The sequence below is a fragment of the Mauremys mutica genome, chromosome 10 (assembly GCF_020497125.1).
Source record: "Mauremys mutica isolate MM-2020 ecotype Southern chromosome 10, ASM2049712v1, whole genome shotgun sequence".
Lineage (NCBI taxonomy): Eukaryota > Metazoa > Chordata > Testudines > Geoemydidae > Mauremys > Mauremys mutica.
Window position 1 is genome coordinate 18014267 of NC_059081.1, and position 21295 is coordinate 18035561.

The 21295-nt window shown below is 40.5% G+C and overlaps 1 protein-coding gene across 1 annotated transcript in view; it reads right to left on the minus strand.

The window, feature by feature from the left end:
* Positions 1–21295, minus strand: part of ZRANB3 (zinc finger RANBP2-type containing 3) — a 124499-nt gene that overhangs the window by 45914 nt on the left and 57290 nt on the right. The window contains exons 6-11 of the mRNA XM_044978477.1: positions 20675–20760; positions 12240–12411; positions 9510–9638; positions 2827–2946; positions 2079–2198; positions 1250–1429 (exon numbers count right to left, since the gene is read on the minus strand). Of these exons, the coding sequence (XP_044834412.1) occupies positions 1250–1429; positions 2079–2198; positions 2827–2946; positions 9510–9638; positions 12240–12411; positions 20675–20760 (807 nt within the window). The remainder of the gene's footprint in view (positions 1–1249; positions 1430–2078; positions 2199–2826; positions 2947–9509; positions 9639–12239; positions 12412–20674; positions 20761–21295) is intronic.

Below are 21295 nucleotides of genomic sequence, written 5' to 3' on the forward strand. Positions count from 1 at the left end.
AGGTGTGAAGTGCCCTCATTCACCTAAGTGAGGGTTTAATTCAGATACCCATTGACGATAATTTAAATGTCAATATTGTGAATTATTTTATTCCTCCTGTAAAATAAGAGAGTGACTGCCACAGAACTGCACAATTTACTGTGAGTTGCACCTGATTTTGATGCCACAAGTAAGTGGTGTTTGAGAGAGATCACCACTGATTTTCCCCGGACCCAACCCAGTCAAGAAGGAGCCAAGTCCAAGAGCCTAGCAGAGCCCATGGTCATATTTAAATCCCACTAAGTGGGAGCCAGTATTTGGACAATCTATTGTGAGCAGCATCTCATTTTGGTGAGTCATATAAGTGGAGTTTATTTTGTGGGCACAGCTAGTGCTTATCAATTGTGGCACTATAGCTAATCCATTTACCCTGAATAAAGCCCAGAATAAACACTGACATCACAAAAAAAATACAAATCAAACACAACCAATGGATAACAATAATATTCCCTTAAGGGGCTAAATTTTTAGTGTAATGCATTAGAATTTTGGTGTATAATCTTTCTTAATGCAAATGTCTCTCTTGCAGATGAAGACTACCAACCAATGCAGTCCTAGCCATTTTAGTATTTTCCCTTAATTAAGTCAGGTTTAGAGAGCAGTGGTTACTTCCAGCATCCTTCCTACATCTCTTCTTTCCAGTCCTTTGGTACCTGTCATATGTAAGGAATTTTTAAGCTATCACAGCTAGCTGTTAACTCTCTTTCCAAATTTTGATGTGAATATTTCTAAAATTATCATCTTTCCAAATTTCAATTTCTGTAGTTTTCTAATAGAAGTTTCAGTTAATATTTTCCAGGATGAAGAACAGTTGTCTCAAAAACAATTTCATCCAAGCCATCCCAATTTCACAATTGATAATGGAAAGACAGAAATAAATGTTTTGTGATGTTTGTCTTGTCTACTACTACATCAGCCTGCTGAATCTTACTGAATCCTTCAGTGATCTTTTCTTCCCCATTTGCATCTTAAAAAACAAAACAGGTTTATCTTTGCCTTTTAGGAAAAGACAGCAGAAATGAGGAAAGTTAGTTTTGAATAAGAATTGTCATTCTGGTCCCCTGCAATTGTACATATATTGGTTGGTTTAATATTCTGAGATTAGGACAATGCCCCTCTACAGAATCCTCAACAGCAAACATCCTTGAATACTGTGGATTCCAGACACACAAACACTTTGTTGATTACTTAGTTTTATTTCAATATATACCTTGCGATTCAACATTGCCCACATAAGAGGATCCAAAGTTCCTTTTGCAATAAGGTAGTGGATATTTACAGAACTACACTGTCCAATTCGATGTGCTCGGTCTTCTGCTTGCTTCATGTGTCCAGGGTCCCAGTATAATTCAGCAAACACGATGTGAGTGGCAGCAGTAAAAGTTAAACCCTAAACAAAATTAGTAAAAGCAGTGTTGATTCACTGATTATTCAAATGCTAGACAGAGAAGATGTGACTCTTCGAACACACAAGTAAATTTCAGTGAATGACTGAACATCAGAAGGGAACTACTACAAATAATCAGAGGGAGAGCTGTGTTAGTCTGGATCTGTAAAAGCAGCAAAGAGTCCTGTGGCACCTTAAAGACTAACAGACGTATTGGAGCATGAGCTTTCGTGGGTGAATACCCACATCCGACAAAGTGGGTACTCACCCACGAAAGCTCATGCTCCAATACGTCGGTTAGTCTTTAAGGTGCCACAGGACTCTTTGCTGCTTTTACTACAAATAATGTAAACTATTTTTATAAGATAAGATACTGGAGACACAAGGTGGATGAGGTAATATCTTTTATTGGACCAACTTCTGTTGCTGAGAGAGAGACAAGCTTTTGAGCTTACACAGAGCTCTTCTTCAGATATTGGGTGACCTGGACAGCAGATAGTTCATAGATATATGTTGGGGTTTTGTCTAAGGTGAGTCAAGGCATTTTACTTCTTGTTGCAAGCAAAACAGGATTGTTAATTTTATGACTGCTCCATTGAACAGTTATACTTCAAATTGCATTGTCCAATATCTACTTTTTTTTTAACCTTACCTGACCAGCAGCCTGAATGCTCAGGATAGCCACACGAGTATCAGGATCCTTCTGAAACTGATGGACAAGATGGATTCTTTCTACTGAAGGAACACTTCCATCTATCCGAATGTAACGTGCCTACAACATACCAGGATAATGGAAAATTTACATAATGATTCCCACAATTTACATAAAAGGAATTTTTTTTGGACACTATTAAGAAACTGGGAAACAGAATAGCTTTGTTCTACTCCTAACTGAGGATCATAGGCAAATCACTTAATACCTCTGTGTTTCAGTCTTTTCTATCTGTAAAATAGGGATAATCATCTTACCTACCATATGGGAGTTCAATGAGGTTTAATTCATTTATTAATGTTTGTAAAGCAAAGGGGAATCTTAAAATGGAAAGCGTTACAGAAGAAAAGCACATTATTTCATATTCTCTAATTCCAATCACCATTTTGCGAGCTATTATAGTACACTATTTTAGCAATGACCTAAAGGACTTACTTTACAATAGTATAATGGTAAGGGATCTGGCATTTACTGTTCCAGATACAAGTGTTTACATTATTTCCCAAAATTATTCTACAACCGAGATCTTTTCAATACTGACTGTGGCCCTGATCCCACAAACACTCACAGGAATAACTGTGAATTGAAGGAGCTATGCAAGTGCCTCAGTGTTTGCAGGATTGGGGACTAATAATATAATCTTTGGAAGGGGTCATTTTTAAACTCTGTGAAGAGCATTTAAAATTACCTTGTTTTCTATGGCTGCCTCTGTACAAGCTTGGAGCATGCTTAAGTGGTGAGCAAAAACCAGAAACTTAAGTTTGTCATTCTCAAGCATCATTTTGATATAGTCCTTTACCGCTCCTGCCTAGAATACAAGAAATGGTGCAATTTTATTAGTTCTACAGACTATACGAAAAAAATCAGATAGTGATGGTTTCTGCTTTAATAGCTTTTGTGATGTAGACTTTATCAGGAGGAAAGAAAATTAACTATTTTTTAAATCGTATGAGTCATGTTCTAACAGAGAAAAGCGTTTCCAGATACTGTCTTCATGGTTTGATAGTTTCGTGGTACTTGTTAAGGATTAAAATGCAATTTTTAAATGACAACTCAGATTGATTATTTAATATGCTGACAATCTAATGAATATAAATTGATTTCTGTCCTAGAGATATTTAAAGAGACACCAACAAAAACAATACATTAAAAAAAATCTGCACCTGTGTCCCTAACACCATTGATTAAAGCTGAAAGAATAATCTAATTTACTTTTTCCTATTTCTACTCACGTTAGGCTTGCAAAATATTTTAAAAACTTAGCAAACTAGAGTAATTTAAAAATTATTAATATGATATTGGTACTGATATAGTATCAGTGGAAGATTATTCCTATTAAGTATTTGATACAGAAGGCTATACTCTTTGACCTTAATATCATTAATATAAAGATTAATTTATTACCTAAATAAGTGGCTCTTTTAGTAATGAATGATACTATCAGAGAAACGTTCCAAAGTTTTGTCTATCACACTTGTGCCAAGCATTGGTTAGTTATGAATTATTTGTATTACAGTAATAAAGAGAAGACACAGCCAAGTTGGGGCTCCACTGTACTGAGTATTATACAGGCATATATAAAGACACTTTCTGTCCAAAAAATTTTACAATCTTAGTTTAAGACAACATGCAGCTCGTAAAACAAATGGCAGGAGAGAGGGAAGGTTAAAGAAGGGAATTTGGGGAAATAGTAATACGAGCATGTTATGGACACACAAGACTAGCCGTGTATTGCAGCTGTAGTAGACAGTTTATTTTGGTTCCTAAGAAGGGATTTGAAGGAGTGTGCAGTAGTGGCTTTGCAGATTGTTTGGAGGGAATGCATTTGATGCAGTTAAGAATAGGGTGTCAGTGGAGGGACTCAAAGGACCAGGAAGATAATTTTGAGGGAGGTAAACTTGCAGTAGTAAAAATGCAAATCTCAATTCTCACTGAACTCTGTAGCCTGCAGATTCACACACTAAACCATTTGAAATTAGGCAACAATAAAGTTACCTGTGAACAGACGAAAGAGTGGCTCAGTAAGTGGTGATTTGATTAGCAACAGTCATTTCCAGATTGCTGATTTGGAAATCAGCAATTTTTTTACATCTTAAGACCTAAGGAAACAGATGTGGCTTTATATAAAAATGTTATAATTGGGCTTGTGTTGAGATTTCAGATGAGTCTCCCCTGACCCTAATGTGTTTAAAGAAAGTAAATGGATTTAATTTATTTCAAAAAGCAATTTTGAAAGCTTCTTTCAATTATTTGGTCCAAATGTTTTTGCTGTTCACTGCTATAAACAATATTTAATTAGGATTTTTTTCGGATTTTCAACAATAGAAAATACAGATGAGTAAATATAATTTTTTATAAATATTCAATGTGATGCAAAAGCATAAGTATTATAAAAGTTTTCAAATATTTTGCAACTGTATCTCAAGTTTCTCTAAAAATAAAATAAAGAGCACTCAGGTAAGCTTCAGCTATGTTGCCATAGCAAATAGACTAAGTCACAGAACTTTTAATATAGTTTCTTTTGGCCTAAGTAGCATATCTATTATGATTTACCTTTTTGAAGTATTTACAGCAGTAAATGCTATATTGTTTTTTAAGAGCTTCACATATAAGGTTAACTTACAATTATTGTAATACTTATTTGAATTCTCTTTCCACAGTTGGCAAAGGTAACTACATGCTGCTTTTGACAGTATTTTAACAAGTCTGAAGATACCCTCACTGTAGTTCTACTAAGAACTTTTCCCACAAAAGGAATTTGATTTTTAACAGGGCCTACCAGTATGCAAATTAACCTAAAAACATTTATTTTGTGCCATGTATCTCTTGCTTTTTGATTTTTTAAAAAACCAAGAGAGAGAGCAAGAGAAAGGAAAGTGAAATACAGTAAATAACCTTACATTGTCACAGTAGGAAGGCAAATTATTTTCCCATGGCTAATTTGAAACAGCTTAATCAGTGTCGAGTTCCTTCTCTTTATTTGCTTTGACAGGCAGGATGACTATCAACCACCGTGCAGGGTTTCCCCACTATATCTGCCTCATCAAGTTAGATTTCTTTTTATCTAAAAAAAAATCTGTTAATCCATTCTAGCTCCTAACCTAAGAAGGTGGGTCTGGAGGCAAAATCTGCACTATTCTCACATTCCCAAAAAGCACGTTAGCCAGAAGGTGATTAGGTAAGTGCTTGTCTACACTACCATGTGGGGTCGATCTAAGATATGCAACTTCAGCTACATGAATAGCGTAGCTGATGTCGACGTATTTAGATCTACTTACCATGGTGTCTTCACTGTGGTAAGTCCACAGCTGATGCTCTCCTGTCGACTCCGCTTGCGCTTCTCGTTCTGGTGGAGTACCGGAGTCGACGGGAGAGTGCTCAGCGGTTGATTTATCGTGTCTATACTAGATGCGATAGATTGAGCCCCGCTGGATTGATCGCTGCCTGCCGATCTGGCGGGTAGTGTAGACAAGCCCTTAGATGTGAGGGAAGTTTGTTTTTGGAAAGGGAAGAAAAAAAAGCCTTGTCTTGCTATAGCTTTAAGAGTACGCAAATAACAACCTAGGCATAAGATGATTAGTTAGCTATTGAATAAAGCTTGGAACTTTGTTACAACCTTCACCAGATTAGTGTACAAGGATTCACCCACGGGATATCACCTGTTCTTGGCTTCTGGGTCTGAGCAGAATCTAAGCACTGTCTCGGGCTTTGGACCTCTGGGCACACTCTCTGAGGACCCATCCTCTAACTAGCACCCAACCCAGAGAGAGAAAACTTTACCCGCCCAACTGTCCAGACCTTGCAACTTGTGCCAGCTCTCCCAAGCAGCTCTTGAACATTCACAAAGTTTCACTGAAGCTGTTGATCCTCTGACTTACTGTTACCCCTGTTGGGGACTATGTGACATTGAATGCAAGAGTCATAAAGACAGTGCAAAGGAATTTCTAAAATTATCACCCTTTACTCATAAAGAACACACAAAAGCTATATAGCTCTATGGAAAAATAGTAAAAACCTGCATGCAAACCCCTCTCTCAGTTTCCTCACCACTCAGAGTCCGTTTGGCTTTGGTCAGTCCTTTCAGGGTTCCAAGACCCTCCTTTGCTACTGCCACAGCCTTGCCTTCTGGGCCTGGTCTCCTCTCTCTCTAAAATGGCCTGTAAGAAAGTCCTCCTTTTATAAAGGTTCCCACTTAAGGTGACTTTCCTCAGTGTCTTCAAGTCCCTCATTAGATAATCCATTGGTTGGGTACAAGTCCCCCTGAAAAAAAGTTACCTATCATCCAGTAATCATGGCTGTTCAAGACATTTAGTCACAGCTGATCTCACTGTTGGTGTCCACCTCATGTGCATGAATTTTTTTTTTAATAGTAGTGTGCCCTGGGGCTATGCATGAGCCCTGTGCCTTCTTGTACTCGCATACAAGGCATTAGGGGCAGGGCAGCCAAGACCCACCTTCTTTTCCCTTGCAATCTGAAACCCAAAAAGGACAGGTCATGGGATCACATTGACTACATCTCGAAGAATGACAATTAAAGGGTAAGTAACTGTTCTTTCTTGCGTATGTGTCAGTGTGAATATCATTGCAGGTGACTGGCAAGCAGTCAGGATGGCAGGAATGAGGAGTTTCAGCTATGTCCGTCAAACAGTGATGAATTTGGTATCAGCTCTGCCAGATGAGTCCAATGCATAAGTCTTGACAAAGGTCAGTGGGGCACTCCATGTTGCTGTTTTGCAGATATTGGAAACTGGTACATTTCTGAACCAGGCAGAGGATGTTGCTTGAGCTCTGATGGAGTGAGCCTTGATGTTTATTGGGATTATTACATCAGCTAACACGAGATACATTTGTAATCCATTCCAGTATCCTCTGTGAGGAGAGGGCTTGAACTTCAGAACACCTGCCCATGACTATAAATGATGGGGCAACAGTCTGAACAATTTGGTCCTATCAGTGTTATAAAGCAACAGTCTTGGATATATCTGGTGTGTTTAATTTATTTTCTTTTGGTGCCAAGTATGGCATCAGGAAGAAAACAGGCAGGCTCACTGATTGGTTTAGATGGGTAAAGTCTTAGCACCACCGTGTCCCTATGGAATTTTGTATAGGGACTCAGGCTTGGCCATAATTGCCTAACACTTAGTCTCCAGGCTAAAGTGTTAGCCACTAGGAAGATCATCTTCAGATGCGGTGTAGGGAGTAGTCTGATAAAGGTCCATCAGTGCCAGGACTAGACTGAGGTCCCAAGTAGAAGTAGGTTCTCTGACCAGTGGGTAGGTGCATAACAGCCCTTTAAGAAACTTTGATACCATGAGAAAAGACTGAGCATGATGATACAAGTGGCTGCTAAGTGGAGATTCTATGAAATATACTTTAGTAGAGATGAACAAGAGGCTGTCCTTTATAAGTGCAATAGATAAGGATCTGTGATATTGAGGCCTAGATCTGGTCAAGACCACGATGGGCTGGCCATATAGGAACATAAGAATGGCCCTACTGGGTCAGACCAAAGGTCCATCTAGCCCAGTATCCTGTCTTCCAACAGTGGCCAGTGCCAGGTGCCCCAGAGGGAATGAACAGAACAGGTAATCATTAAGTGATCCACCCCATGGCTCATCCCCAGCTTCTGGCAAACAGAGGCTAGGGACACCATTCCTGCCCATCCTGGCTAATACCCATCGATGAACTTATCCTCTATGTATTTATCTAGTTCTTTTTTGAACCCTGTTATGGTCTTAGACTTCAAAACATCCTCTGGCAAAGAGTTCCACAGGTTGACTGTGCGTTGTGTGAAGAAGTACTTGCTTTTATTTGTTTTAAACCTGCTGCCTATTAATTTTGTTTGGTGACCCCTAGTTCTTGTGTTATGAGAAGAAGTAAACAACACTTCCTTATCTATTTTCTTTACACCAGTCATGATTTTACAGACATCGATTATATCTCCCCTTAGCCATCTCTTTTCCAAGCTGAAAAGTCCCAGTCTTTTTAATCTCTCCTCATATGGAAGCCGTTCCATACCCCTAATCATTTTTGTTGCCCTTATCATGAACTTCTTCTATTTAAATGGCTATATTCTTCTGGTGGATACTTTCCTGTTCTATGCCAGGATTTCTTGGACCTATAGGAAGCAATCTTGGTCGATGGTATTCAATCAGCCAACAGCCATGCTCGGAGGTCCAGTGACTTTGGGTTCAGATGGAATATCTGGCCATGGTGTTGTGAGATCAGGTCCATGCACTCCAGGAGCTAGATCAGAGACAGATGGACATGTAGTAGGTCTGTCCGCCAAAACTACCTCGGTCAGTACGGAGCTACAAGAAATATCGTGGCTTTGTCTCCTTTGATTTTGGAAATCACCCTGGGGATTGGTGGAAAGGCATACAAGATGTCTTGGAGCCACTGAACAAGGAAGGTGTCCAGTAACAACCTCAAATTCATACCCCTTTGGAATAAAAGTTCTTGCAGTTGGTATTGATGATGATAGCAAACAGGTCTGTCACCAGGGTCCCTCAAAGACTACTTGTGAGTGGTGACCAACTGTCTCCTCAGGAAGTCTACCAGGTTGTTGATGATACCCAGGAGGTGAAGAACCGTCTGGGTTATCCTACGCTAGTGGCACCATGTACAGAGCTTGATGATTTTCAGGCACAGTGATGATGAGTGTGTGCCTCCTTGCCCATTTATGTAGTGCATGGTGGAAGGGCTGTCCATCAAGATCTGTAGAGTTTTGAAGAACAATTAGGAAGGCCATGCAAGTTAGCCTGAGGGCTCTGAGCTCCAGGAGAAATATAAATAAAAGAAAAGAATTATTTAAATTCTCAAAGATGTTAGGACAAGGAGCCACAGCCTCCTGTAAACATAATATTGAGGGGGAAAAAAACTTAGTAGTGAGAGCAAATTGGCAGTGAAACTGACTCCTAAGATTGGTCAAAGCACAAGCATTGTCATTGTTAGCATCTAAGAAGACAGATAAGATATTCAATGCAGAACGTCAGACTGAAAGTTCAAGAGTCTCGTCTCGCTAAACACCAGATAATACTGTTCAGAATTCTGAGACTGAAGAAGTCATGCTAAAGTCCTTTTCCAATTTATTACTCCACCAGACAGTTTTAGTTTGTGCTTATTATACCCACAACCATCAAAAACATTTCACACAATTAGCTATCCACCTCTAAAAAAATGTGGGACATTATAGTGACTGAAGACCACCCAAATGCCCAACTGTCCCAATTCTGTGAAGAAGCATGACGAGTCCACTAGTTAAGTGATTACACATTGGAAGCACACAATATAAAAATAGTAGAAAAAGAGATAATTAAAACATATGATTGAATACATATTTTAAATAAAACTATAAAAAGATTTCATTACCTTGGCAATGGCAGTTTGTTTATACATGCGTGTAATCAGACCCATGACTTGAACAAAGTGGTTTTCAGTGACATCTGAATTTGGAGCCCTCATTAATTTCTCCCACTCTTCAAAGCTGGTATTCAGCTCCTGAATGGGAGGGAAGAAAAATGTTTAGAGGTACAATATAAATGGCAGAACAATTACTGCTTCTGTGAATCACGTCCCATCTTCCTATCAAAAGGAAAGATAAGGAAGGAAATTATATTCAAAGATGCCAGCTTTTTCATAGAAAAACATCAGTGCGGCAGCAGGTCAGTCACATGTTCCTACCAATAACAGAAACTTGTGACAAGCTATGGGTGAAAAATAGAGCTCACTCCGTTAACATCATAAATCAAACAGTAAGCACTTTTTATTAAGAAGAAATACTGAACAAGCAAAAAGAATTCTAATTACATATGAAAGTGGAGCATCAGGAAAATATAATCATGTAACAAAGAACATTAATGGTAAGATTTAGTTTTAGTCAATCAGCCAAGATGATGTGACAAAACTGATTTAAATAAAAATGCAATGTAATCAGCTATCAATCCTTCATGATATTTTCCTTTGTTACAAATAACTAAACAAAAACATAGATTCTACTTTATTTATCTAATGTCATTTATGCTGATTTTCATGTGCTGTTAAATACTTAACAGATATAACTATTTGGTACTCTGGTCACATCCTAACTTTGGGTTATACACTCTCCACAAAGTTAAAAGAAAATCCAGTTGATGGATCATACTGAAAATCCTTTCAAGGGTTATACATTAAGGTTGGGGAAAGTTATTAGAAAGGATAGCAGAGATTATACTGACATCCCTAGTTGTATTTTTGAATCTGGATGTGTGCCTAGATGCTCAGGTAGCAGCTACACAGACAAGAGAACTTTAGTTTATAAACGGCAAGAAGAGTCTTTTTCTTTTGGATGCACATTTTGCTACAGTTTACTCATGCATATGTTAATTCGAGATTATTTTACTGCAACACGCTGTACTGTTTGAGAGTGCTCTGAAACTGAAATTGAATGTGACTGTCGACTTATTAAGTGGTGCATCATCACGCAGAGAACACAGACACCAGAGCACTGGTTGTGCAAGAAGAAAATGTGAGGAAAGGTGCGGGCCAGGCATTTTCTGTTGAAGGATTGTCAGGTGTGGAATGCTCTCACCTCTCAGTCTGCTAGAACTCAGATTTGTTAGCTTTCGGGGAACACCACAACACTCACATTTATTGTTGGGAATTAGAGGAAGAGATTGGTTGTTGGGATGGATATGCTAGGTCTTCGGATGGGCTGCTATTAAGGAGACTTTTTTTGTTATAATTATTGGTTGTCCCATAGATGTATTAAAGAACTTATTGGTTTAACTGTAATAAAGTTCCTGACAGATTAGAATGTACACTAAAAAGAGACAAAAGACAAAATACTAAGCCCTGGGAAAGTTACTGAAGTTGATAATTTTAGATCAGAATATTTGATTATATATAAAACGTGAGAGTTTGAAAAAGGCTGCAACTCTTGCTGGTTAATAAAAACACAAGTCACGAACTAATTGTGTATGAAATTTCTTTCAGTGAGCTACCCAATAAACACGGCAACTAAATGTATTACTGTACTTTAAGTATTGTAGTCATTGCAAATATGCAGATTAAATTTCTTGTACTGAGTGGTTATTCAATTTTTGTAACAACTTAATTTGGCAAAAATATAGGAGAGAGAATGAGTCAAAACAACCAATGTGTGCTAATAAGCGTAATTAGACAATTCTGTAAGGTAGTCTATACAAGACATTTCAAATTAATACAAATGAACCTTAACTGCAGTTACTTACTTCAATATATTCTCCTCTCATAGTGAAGCTTAATTATTTTTTTTTTTTATAACAAACATTTAGAGTTCAAGTATTCTTTTGGAATGCAGTACTTGTTACCTACTGGTACCAGGTAGTGTTAATCCACTTAAAATGCAGCATTTATCACCTCTCTCTTTGAGGAAAGTATGAGTAAAAATCCCTGACTCAGGGTCTTGATGCAAGTATTCCCAATAGGGAGAGAAGAGGCAGTCTTGTTCTCCGTTCTTCAGACAGTGAAGATACAGCCTTGCAGTGTCCCCACCTTCCACACCAGACATTCTGAGGATGAAGAGGATGGGATCTTTTGTGCATCTCTAATATTAGTAAAATTCTGCTTATAAAGTGAAGTGTTTTTGTGGAAGGGAAACCCCTCACTATGAGTTTTGGGTCCTGCACCATTTCAGGTAATAGAAACTTTGCCACTGACTTCAGTGGAGCTAGATCAGGTCCTGTAAGAGAGAGGTGTGTATGCACATGTATTTTATTATATGATACCAACAATTCATTTAAAATCCTAACACATTCTAATGTAGTTACTGTATGTGGCAGACTACATCGCAGTGTATTATGTATGGCTCTTTTGGGGCAAGCTTCATAATTCGCTTGTGGCTTCACCACCCATTGGTAATGCAGCCACCTCATACCCATGTTGATAAAACCTATGCCCCATTATTTTATTTTGATGTGTATATATAACAAACATATACTATATATAAATTCATATTCCTTATGTACAAAAATATATTCCAAATAATTCAGATAAAAAAGGATAGTAAACACAGTTATTAGATATTACTGCTAGCAACAAGTTTGTTAGATATTTAAAAATATTGAATGAGAGTCATTTCACCTTAGCAGCAGCTTTTGGGAGATCAAATGGAATGCGTTGTCTAATTTTGGGAGGCAACTGGGTTAGAACTTCATTCTTCAAACGTCTGATCATTATGTTACTTAACAACTGATGTAATTCATCTAAGTTTGAAGCCCCTCTGCAGTCCCATAGAGTTCTTTTACCAAAAAACCTGAGAATGAGAAGGTGAGAGGGGTGATGAAACTTGTTCTGCTAACTTGAATCAGCCATTTCTTTAGTACACACTGGATTTTATAACATGGGGCAAGATACCCATGTGTGCCAGAGCCATACTCAGTGTACCTGGGTGTGAGGTACAGGTGGCTCTCCATTTCATTTCTGCCTCTCCACAATCCTAGAGGCTGGCAGGAACCAAAGTGGCCAAGAACAAGTTAGAGCAGTCTAGGGACAGCTTTAATGTGCACCAGCAGATAAGGGGACCCAAGGAGCCTCTCCAACAGCCAGGAGTATATTAAACTCTGGCCCTGCCCCAGGCTAGAGCTCCAGATTGACCAGCCACCGAGCAGCATGTCTAGGCTAGTGCATCTCAGCTTTGTGCATTGGAGGCATCAAGTGGGGTGAAGTTTTCTGGCACCACTGGAGGTGGGGGTGTCAAAGAGTGTGGGGGAGTCAGGGCCCCATACCCACCACTTCCTGCGATTCACTGCGAATCTCAGCCAGACAGTAAAACAGAAGGTTTATTAAACGACAGGAACACAGTCTAAAACAGAGCTTGTAGGTACAGAAAACAGGACCCCTCGGTCAGGTCCATCTTGGGGGGTGGGGAGCCCAAACCCAGGTTCTGGGCCTCCCCCGTCTCCCCAGCCAGCTCCAAACTGAAACCCCCTCCAGCAGTCTCACCCAGTCACACACCCTGGCATCTCCTCCAGCCTTTGTTTAGTTTCTACGGGCAGAGGTGTCACCTGGCCCCAACCCCACTCCTGGGCTCAAGTTACATGCTGGCTGTCAATTATCATCCCTCAAGCGAACTCACACTCTTATATCCCACCATCATCTAGTATCAATGTAGACAGTAAACTAGTAAAACTCCCATGCAACATTACCAGGTTAATACTCCCTACTCCATCATAGGGGGAAGGGATTGTTTTTTAATTGTTTCACTGTTGCTGTTCAATTGCCTTACGCCCCCCATCCCCTTTCAGCCCATTGGTTTGTACCTATTCTCTTGCCTAATATTCTTTTGCATAAATGATCTCAGAACTCCTCTGTGTGCAACTGGGTTTTTGTGTCAGTGGCTTCTGGATCTGCATAAGCAAAAGGGTGGGTGGGGGTGTCTAAGACTGACCCAAAGAGAAATAGGTGCTACCAGCACATGTGCCCAGTGCAGAGACGGGGAGGTGGTAGTTTGGTACAGTACTTTCCTGATTGCCATTGCAGCACAGCCAATATAGAGTATGATCACTGTTTTGGCTCTGTTGCTATAAATGTCCTAAGAAATGCTGAAGGCAAGTCAAAGATTAAGAAAATATTACTCTTGCTCCAAGAGTTTTAACAACCCACTTTCCTCCTTAAGTGTCTCTGTTCCCTGAGTGAATGATTAAGTGTCACCCCAACTGCCAGGTAACCTTTGAGCCCCCAATGTTCCATCTGAACACTCCCCATGCATCACCTCTTTTGAACCCCTCTTAGTGCTATTTAACCAGCAGGGAAGATAGAAAGGAGTCTTCCACACTGCCCCTCCCTTCTGTTTTTTCCTTTATTCTCACTCCTTTTCTATCATGCTGGCCAGAAGATGAGCAGGACAAGCAGCATAACAAATTCCATCAAGATTTCATCAACTTTGGAGAGCTGCACAAACACACACCTGCCCAGGATAGGAGTATATTGGAAACACTTGAAAGAATTTACAATTCAGCAGCATTTTACTCTGCCGTCTAGAATCAACTTAGGAAGAGACACAGGGACTCACTTCTGAGCTGGTGAAGTATGATCTTACTGTGAGGATGGTATATTCATGAGGAAGATGCTGGCTACACCACTGTTTGCACACTTCCTGTCCCTCTCCCCCATATGTATTTACTCAGTGCTATATATACACAATTCCAAGAAGGCACTTTTTCTGTCATAGGTAGAGTCAAGGTGGTACCATTTCATTCATGTAAGTGAGAGAGGGGGAAAGTTAAGTCAAGAAATGGTAGGCAAAAAATTCAGACTCCCTTCAGACCTCTTTACCTTCAGAAAGAGGTGACCATAAATACCCAAGTTGAAGAATATGCAGGGAAGGTACAGTATAAAAATATTAAAATCAAGCTTAAACATCACAGGAAGTTTTTATTTCAGGCCATAAAGACAAAATTACTTATTTTGCGCACACCAGATTGTCACTCAGTTTGATGATTTGCACATTTATGGTATTCCAAAAATAAAATCATTTTCCAGAATTGCATAGCTAACCACAATGTACATCCCACACACATTTGTGGTGTGAAAATTTCACATTCACATGGTCAAAACACCTTAGAAAAAAACAAAGTTACTCTGTCTGGATATTAGACAAAGCTGTTTCATGGCATCTCAAGTCAAATGCTGAAAAAAAATACATAAGCCAGGGGGTAAAACAAAAAGTTGCTTTGGGAAAATGGAACCTTATAATATGAATTTTTATAAGAATGCCATCCAAGCGAAAGTCAAGTTATCTGGCAAAATAAATTACGCTAAGTAACAGAAATGTGTCTTTCCAAGTCTGAGCTTCCAGAAATGTGCATAAAGCTGAGAGCTAACATAACCACACCAGTGATAAAGATAATCATTAAGAATGACACAAAATCAATTTGTGGTATGTCAAGGTTTTATAAATTAAGTTCTGCAAAAAACAATTATTTAACCACAGTTTCTTAGCAAATCTGTTTCTGACCAACTCTTCTTTCTTTTCTACTTTTAGAATACATCTAGAGAAACTGATCTGAGAGAGAGAGAGCGAGCGAGCACGCGCTGGACTGAACTCAGGATACCTACGTTCAATTCCCAGCTCAGCTACAGATATCCCGTGTGAGCCTGGCACAGTGGAAAGACACTGAGGTGCTTTTGAAAATTTACATTTTGTGTCTCTGTTCCTCATCTGTAAATTAGGGCAATACTTCCTCATCTCCCAGGAGTGTTGTGAGAATACAATACATTAGTGGTTATGAGGTGATCAGTGATGAGGGACATAAATAGTTGGATAGGTAGTCTAGCACAGGACTGGGGGGCCAGAACCTCCAAAGTTTTAAAGCTAGCTTTAAAACGAACTCAAAATATTTACTTTCTTCACTCCCTTGAATAGATAATTTACTCCTGAGGGAATTCTGCGCCACTGCACATCACAGAATTTATGTCCCCGCAGATTTCTTGGCTTCCCCACAAAAATGACTTTCTGATGGGCAAGCAAAAGGAAGCCACAAGAGGGGTCATGTGACCCTCCCCAGCAGTATGTTTTGGGTGCCCAGGGCAGACAGCAGAGAGGTAAATCACTGTGGGGCAGGTGCCGGGATTGGGGAAAACACAGCTGGTGGCTCCTAATCTGCATCGGGCTCAGCTGTTAGCCCTGGCTGGGTTGGGGAGGACGGGACTTCCTCCCTGAGTTTCCTGCACCCATTGCTCCTCAGCTACAGGGGGAGAGATCACTACAGGGAGCTGCTCCCCCATTAGCCCAACCCTCGTGCATCCAGACCCCCTCATACCTAGACTCTCCCGCCAAGCCTCATCCCTTCCCTGCACCGAGAAGCCCCCTGATGAGCCTCACTCCCCCTGCACCTGGACCACCCCGATGAGCCACACGCATCCAGATCCCCACCGTACCGAGCCCCAATCAGCTGCACCTCGATCCCCACCCCACTGAGCCCCACTCCCCCAGCATCTGGACCCCCCCGGCTCAGACCTCCCTGCTGAACTCTATCCCCCTCCCTCCACCCAGACACCCCTCCTGCTGAGCCCCAACTACCTTCACCTGGACCCCCCTGCAGAGTCCCATTACTGTTGCACTCAGAACCCCCCAAGCCCCTTTGCATCCAGATCTCCCCCTGCACCCAGATCCCTCACTGAGCTGCCCGTACCCAGATAGCCCTACACAGAACCCTCTCAACCCACATCTGGCTTCCCCCACATTAAGCCCCTCCACAGTTTGATCCTGCCTTGCTGAGCCTGCCTGCCCACACCTGGTGCACCTGGCACAGAGGGACATGTTTCTGGGGCAGGCCTAGTCCTTGCGCGGTGTCAGGGTTGGGTGCAGTCACACCGCTGAGTCTGTGTTCTGGGGGGAAGCTGCACAGTGATCTCCCACCTCTGTGTAGCCAGTGGTCTGTGCTCCCCAATGGCATGCTGGAGCCGCCACGTGTATTTGACAAATAAAATTTGCATATTTTTGCATAATTTTAAAATATTATGTGCATAATTTTATTTTGTTGGTGCAGAATTTTCAATTGTTTGGCGCAGCATACCTTCAGGAATAATAATTTGTTTATAAAGCACTTTGAAGTATATTATTACTATTAGAGCTGCCCAAGGCTCAGGAATTACATGCGAAGTATGGCCTCAATTCTTTGTTCCCAGATGTATACATTTACATTAGCCATATTAAAACACATATTGTATGCATGCACCCAGTTTACCAAGTGACTTAGATCACTCTGAATCAGTGACCTGTCCTCTTCGTTATTTACCGCCCTCCCAATTTCTGGGTCATCTGCAAACTTTAACAGTGATCATTTCATGTCTTCTTCAGGTCATTAATAAAAAATTTGAATAGCATAGGGCCAAGAACCGATCCCTGCAGGACCCCACTGGAAACAGACCCACTCAATGACTATTTCCTGTTTACAGTTATATTTTGAGACCTATTAGTTAGCCAATTTTTAATCCATTGAATGTGTACCATGTAATTTTATATTATTCTAGTTTTTTAATCAAAATGTCATGTATTACCAAGTCAAATGCTTTACAGAAGTCTAGGTATGTTACATCAATACTATTACCTTTGCCAACCAAACTTGCAATCTCTTCAAAAAAAGATATCAAGTTAGTTTGACAGAATCTATTTTCCATAAATCCATGTTGATTTGCATTAATTACATTAATCTTTAGCTCTTTATTAATTGAGTTCTGTGTCTGCAACTCCAGTATCTTGCCCGGAATTGATATCAGGCTGACAGGCCTATAATTACCCATGTCAACCGGTTTACCCTTTTTAAAAATTGGCACACCATTAGCTTTCTTCCAGGCTTCTAGACGTTTCCCAGTGCTTCAAGACTAATTGAAAATCAACATTAATGATCCAGTCACCTCTTCACCCATCTCTTTTAAAACTCTTGAATGCAAGTTATCTCAACATGGTGATTTAAAAATGTCTGACTTTAGTAGCTTCTGTTTAACATCTTCCAGAGACACCAGTGGAATGGAAAGAGTGTTATTACCATATGATGAAACTGTACATTTGTTTTTTCACCAAATACAGAATAGAAATACTTGTTGAACACTTCTCCCTATGCTGCATTATTATTGATAATTCTCCCATTTCTATCTAGTAATTTAGACATTGCTTCTCAGATGAGGATATCGTATTTCACTAGGAGATCTTGTTGGTTTGCTGTTCTCATCTCGAGAAAAGTAGTAGAATAACTCTTTCTTGCTAAGAAATCCAGTCTTTCTTTGGGGTCAACTTAATTCTCCCCTGCTGCAATCTCTCTTAATGGCTATGATGATGAGGGAGGTGGGTCGGAGCAAAAACATTCAAAGCCTTGCAATGGTACATGGTATCATTTGTCTATATCTTTGACTGTCGGGGCTAGCAACACTGGTGTAAGACACAAGACTTTCACTGGCTGTCAGAGGGTGTCATTAATCAGTGAGGCTATTCTTCCTGGAGCTGTTGCCTGAAAGATGTCTTGTGAGTATTTTCCTTTACCAGTTCAGCTTGTGTACCTAGACTAGCAGCCATTCTCCTAGGTAAGTCCTGATAGGATTCAAAAACTTCTGGTGGGTGGAGAAGATGAACCTCAGACCACTGAGTCATCTGGGGAAGATGAGCACAGAATTGCTGGAAGTGACGCTAATTTCTTGAGGCGAAGGTTGATTCTCTGGCAAAGACTCCTCCAATAGAGGTGGTTTGAGAGGACAGGCATTGTCCAGTACCTGTATCACAGGCCATTCTGGGAGCTGGTCCACACAATAAGGGAATCTTCCTTTCTACTGGGTAGAAATTTAGATCTATGTGAGCAAGAGGCACCCAACAGTGCCCAGGGTAGCCAATGCAAGACGGCATAAGGCACAGAAGGCCAATACATACATTTCCAAGATGGTGTGTCCTTGCTCTAGGAGCAACTGTGCTCTCGGTGCTGATCTTTTCCCTCAATTGGGTGTGTGGAGGACATAAAGGGCTGCTTTCACCACAGTGATAATGGAGATGAGTTGGAGGACTCCGAATCAGAGTGGGTGGAACCCTCTGAATAGTCAGTGGGCCTCAGTGGTGCGTGACCTGGTGGGGCTACTGGATGACCTCATTTGTCCATAGTCCAACAGGAGAGGGGGCAATGTCAGTACTGGAGGGGGAACTGTAGTTGGTATAGCAAAGGCATCCCAAGAAGTACAAGACCTAAAGAGGGATCCAGTACTGAGAAGATGTCCACTATTGGGGCGAAAGAACAAGATGGAATTGGTCTCGATTCTGAGGGATACTTTAGTACTGAGGTTGCTAACACTGAAGTTGAGGATTTAGATGGTACTAAGAACAATACTGGCCCAGGAGCCATCTTTGTCAATACCAAAGTTGTCAGTGATAGTAGTCTCTGTCCTGGAGTTAGAAATGCACCTATGTCCTGTTTTAATGGAGAAGAGGGTACTGACAAACAGAGCAAATCTGTTACTGCCACACAGGCATAAGAGACTGTCAGTACAGAAAGCAGCAGAGCCACTGAGATATCCATAAGTATCAAAGTCAACAGCTGTACCACTGACGGTTCTGGAGTCAATGGTATGGTACTGGGATCCTCTCATCTCAGTACCAGGGAGACACAAGTTGACGGTCCAGCTCTACCCCAGGTATCTGAGTCTTGTAGACATTGTGAGCCTGTTTTTGTCAAAAATGAGGAATGAACGTCTCCTATTTTGGATGGCTCTAATTCATTTTATGGATCCTTTTATGAGGGATCTTGGGAGATGACGGATTGACTCTTCCCCTTCTCAGGGAAGAATCAGAGTTCAGAGACTATCAGCAACTACCACAGAGGTAGAGAATGCCTGAGGAAGGCTGGCCCCATGATCCAAAGAGGGTCCTGGTGCTACGACACCTCGTAGCCTGTTCAATCACATGCTGTTTCAGGTAAAGATCCCTAGAAATCTGTGTTCTCTTTTTAAAAGAATGACAGATATTACAGAAAAATGTCAAATATTGCTTACGGGTGCTTAACTAAAGGAAATGTGTGGGGGACAGTGTTGAGGGTGCCACAAAACAGGCAGTGCTTGAAACCCAGGGAATGCTGCATAACCTATGGTGCTGAGAATCAGAAAACTATAAAACTAACTAACCTAACAATTACACTAAACTACAGGCACTAGATGCTATTATTTACATTAGTGAAATCTCAGCAACAAACTGTGACACAGAGAGAAAACCGTAAGGGGAAAACCCCTCAAAGGAGGACTAAGGTCACTGACAATAAGAAGAAAATGAGGGAGGATTGGGGTGGCCTTGCACTTATATAGCCTTGGGAGGGACCACTAGGAGGCACAGGACACGTGTGCAACCCCAACGAGTACTGCTGTGGGAAAATAGTCTCCATCTCCAGTACAGTAGGCACGAACATGCCAAGTAGAATACACGTCTACAACCACTCAAAGAAGAATATAGTTGACTTTTTTTCCTGCCTATTGGCATTTTTAATTCTTCTAACACACTGGCTAATAGTCTGACCAAATTGGCATCATCAGGACTTATATTTTATATATAAAAAAATCCAGTAAGTGCTAAAACATCTAATGAGAAAACATTCTAGGGCAGTCCAAAGCAATAATTTACAAATAGCAGCAGCAGCAGCCTGGTCCCTATGGCTTTCACAGAGCACAAGAACGAACAATGCAATCCTCCCTTTGCCTTTCACGGCATCTTGCCTCCGCAGCGCCCTTTAGTAGTGCTTAATTTGTAATGAAAGAGTTGCCAGGGCTCAAGCAATTTTTTTACATTCATAACTCATGCAGCAAGCCCGGAGATGCCGGGGCTATGAATTGCCAAGTCTAGAAGTGCCAGGCTCAGCCCTGGCACAAATAAAGCACTGCCCATTAGCCTCCCTTGCCTATAGGCTCTAGGCTGTTTCTGAACGTATAGCTGCAGTATGGCAACCAAACGATTACAGTATGTTTTATTTTTAATTATTTTCTTATTAGGATTTCTCATTTATCACAAGATAAAAAACAAGACGTTAACAGAAAAATAAAAAGACAAGTACCTGACACGAGCATTGCAGTATTTTTTTGCATATTCACTCCAGGTTCCAAATCTTCTTGGAAAAAGTGCCTCAATCTGCATGAAAAGCTGTAAACAAAGACACCAAAATAAATAATAAAATGTGAGGGGTCCATACCATACAAAAGATCTTTAAACACATTTTTCTCTATACCCTTAGCTCCACCAAAACTATTTAAAAAAAAACCTTCATTTAATAAATCATTTGTCTGTCTTCTATTTTCTACAGGCTACAATACAAAACTTGAAACACATAAATAACATTACATAGGATATTTCATGACCTTCTCAGATTAGCTACATTATGCATACTGTTTTTCTTTTTTGCCTGAGCAGGAATTTCTTTATTTAGACTTGGAATTTCATGCACATCATCCCAGAGAAGCGGAACGATGGAACAACTTTCAATCTCTAAAAGGAGATCATGAAGAAAGGGGGTCTGGAGATTATCCAGGATTCTCTGTTAGAAGTATCCACTCATAAACTGTGTTACTTTTGAGGCCCTCCACGTACACAGGAAATACCCTCTGAGACATTGCAGGTATGACTACAGTTCCAGCTGAGCGTACAATTCCCAGCTCGAGGAAACATACTCAAATGTCTC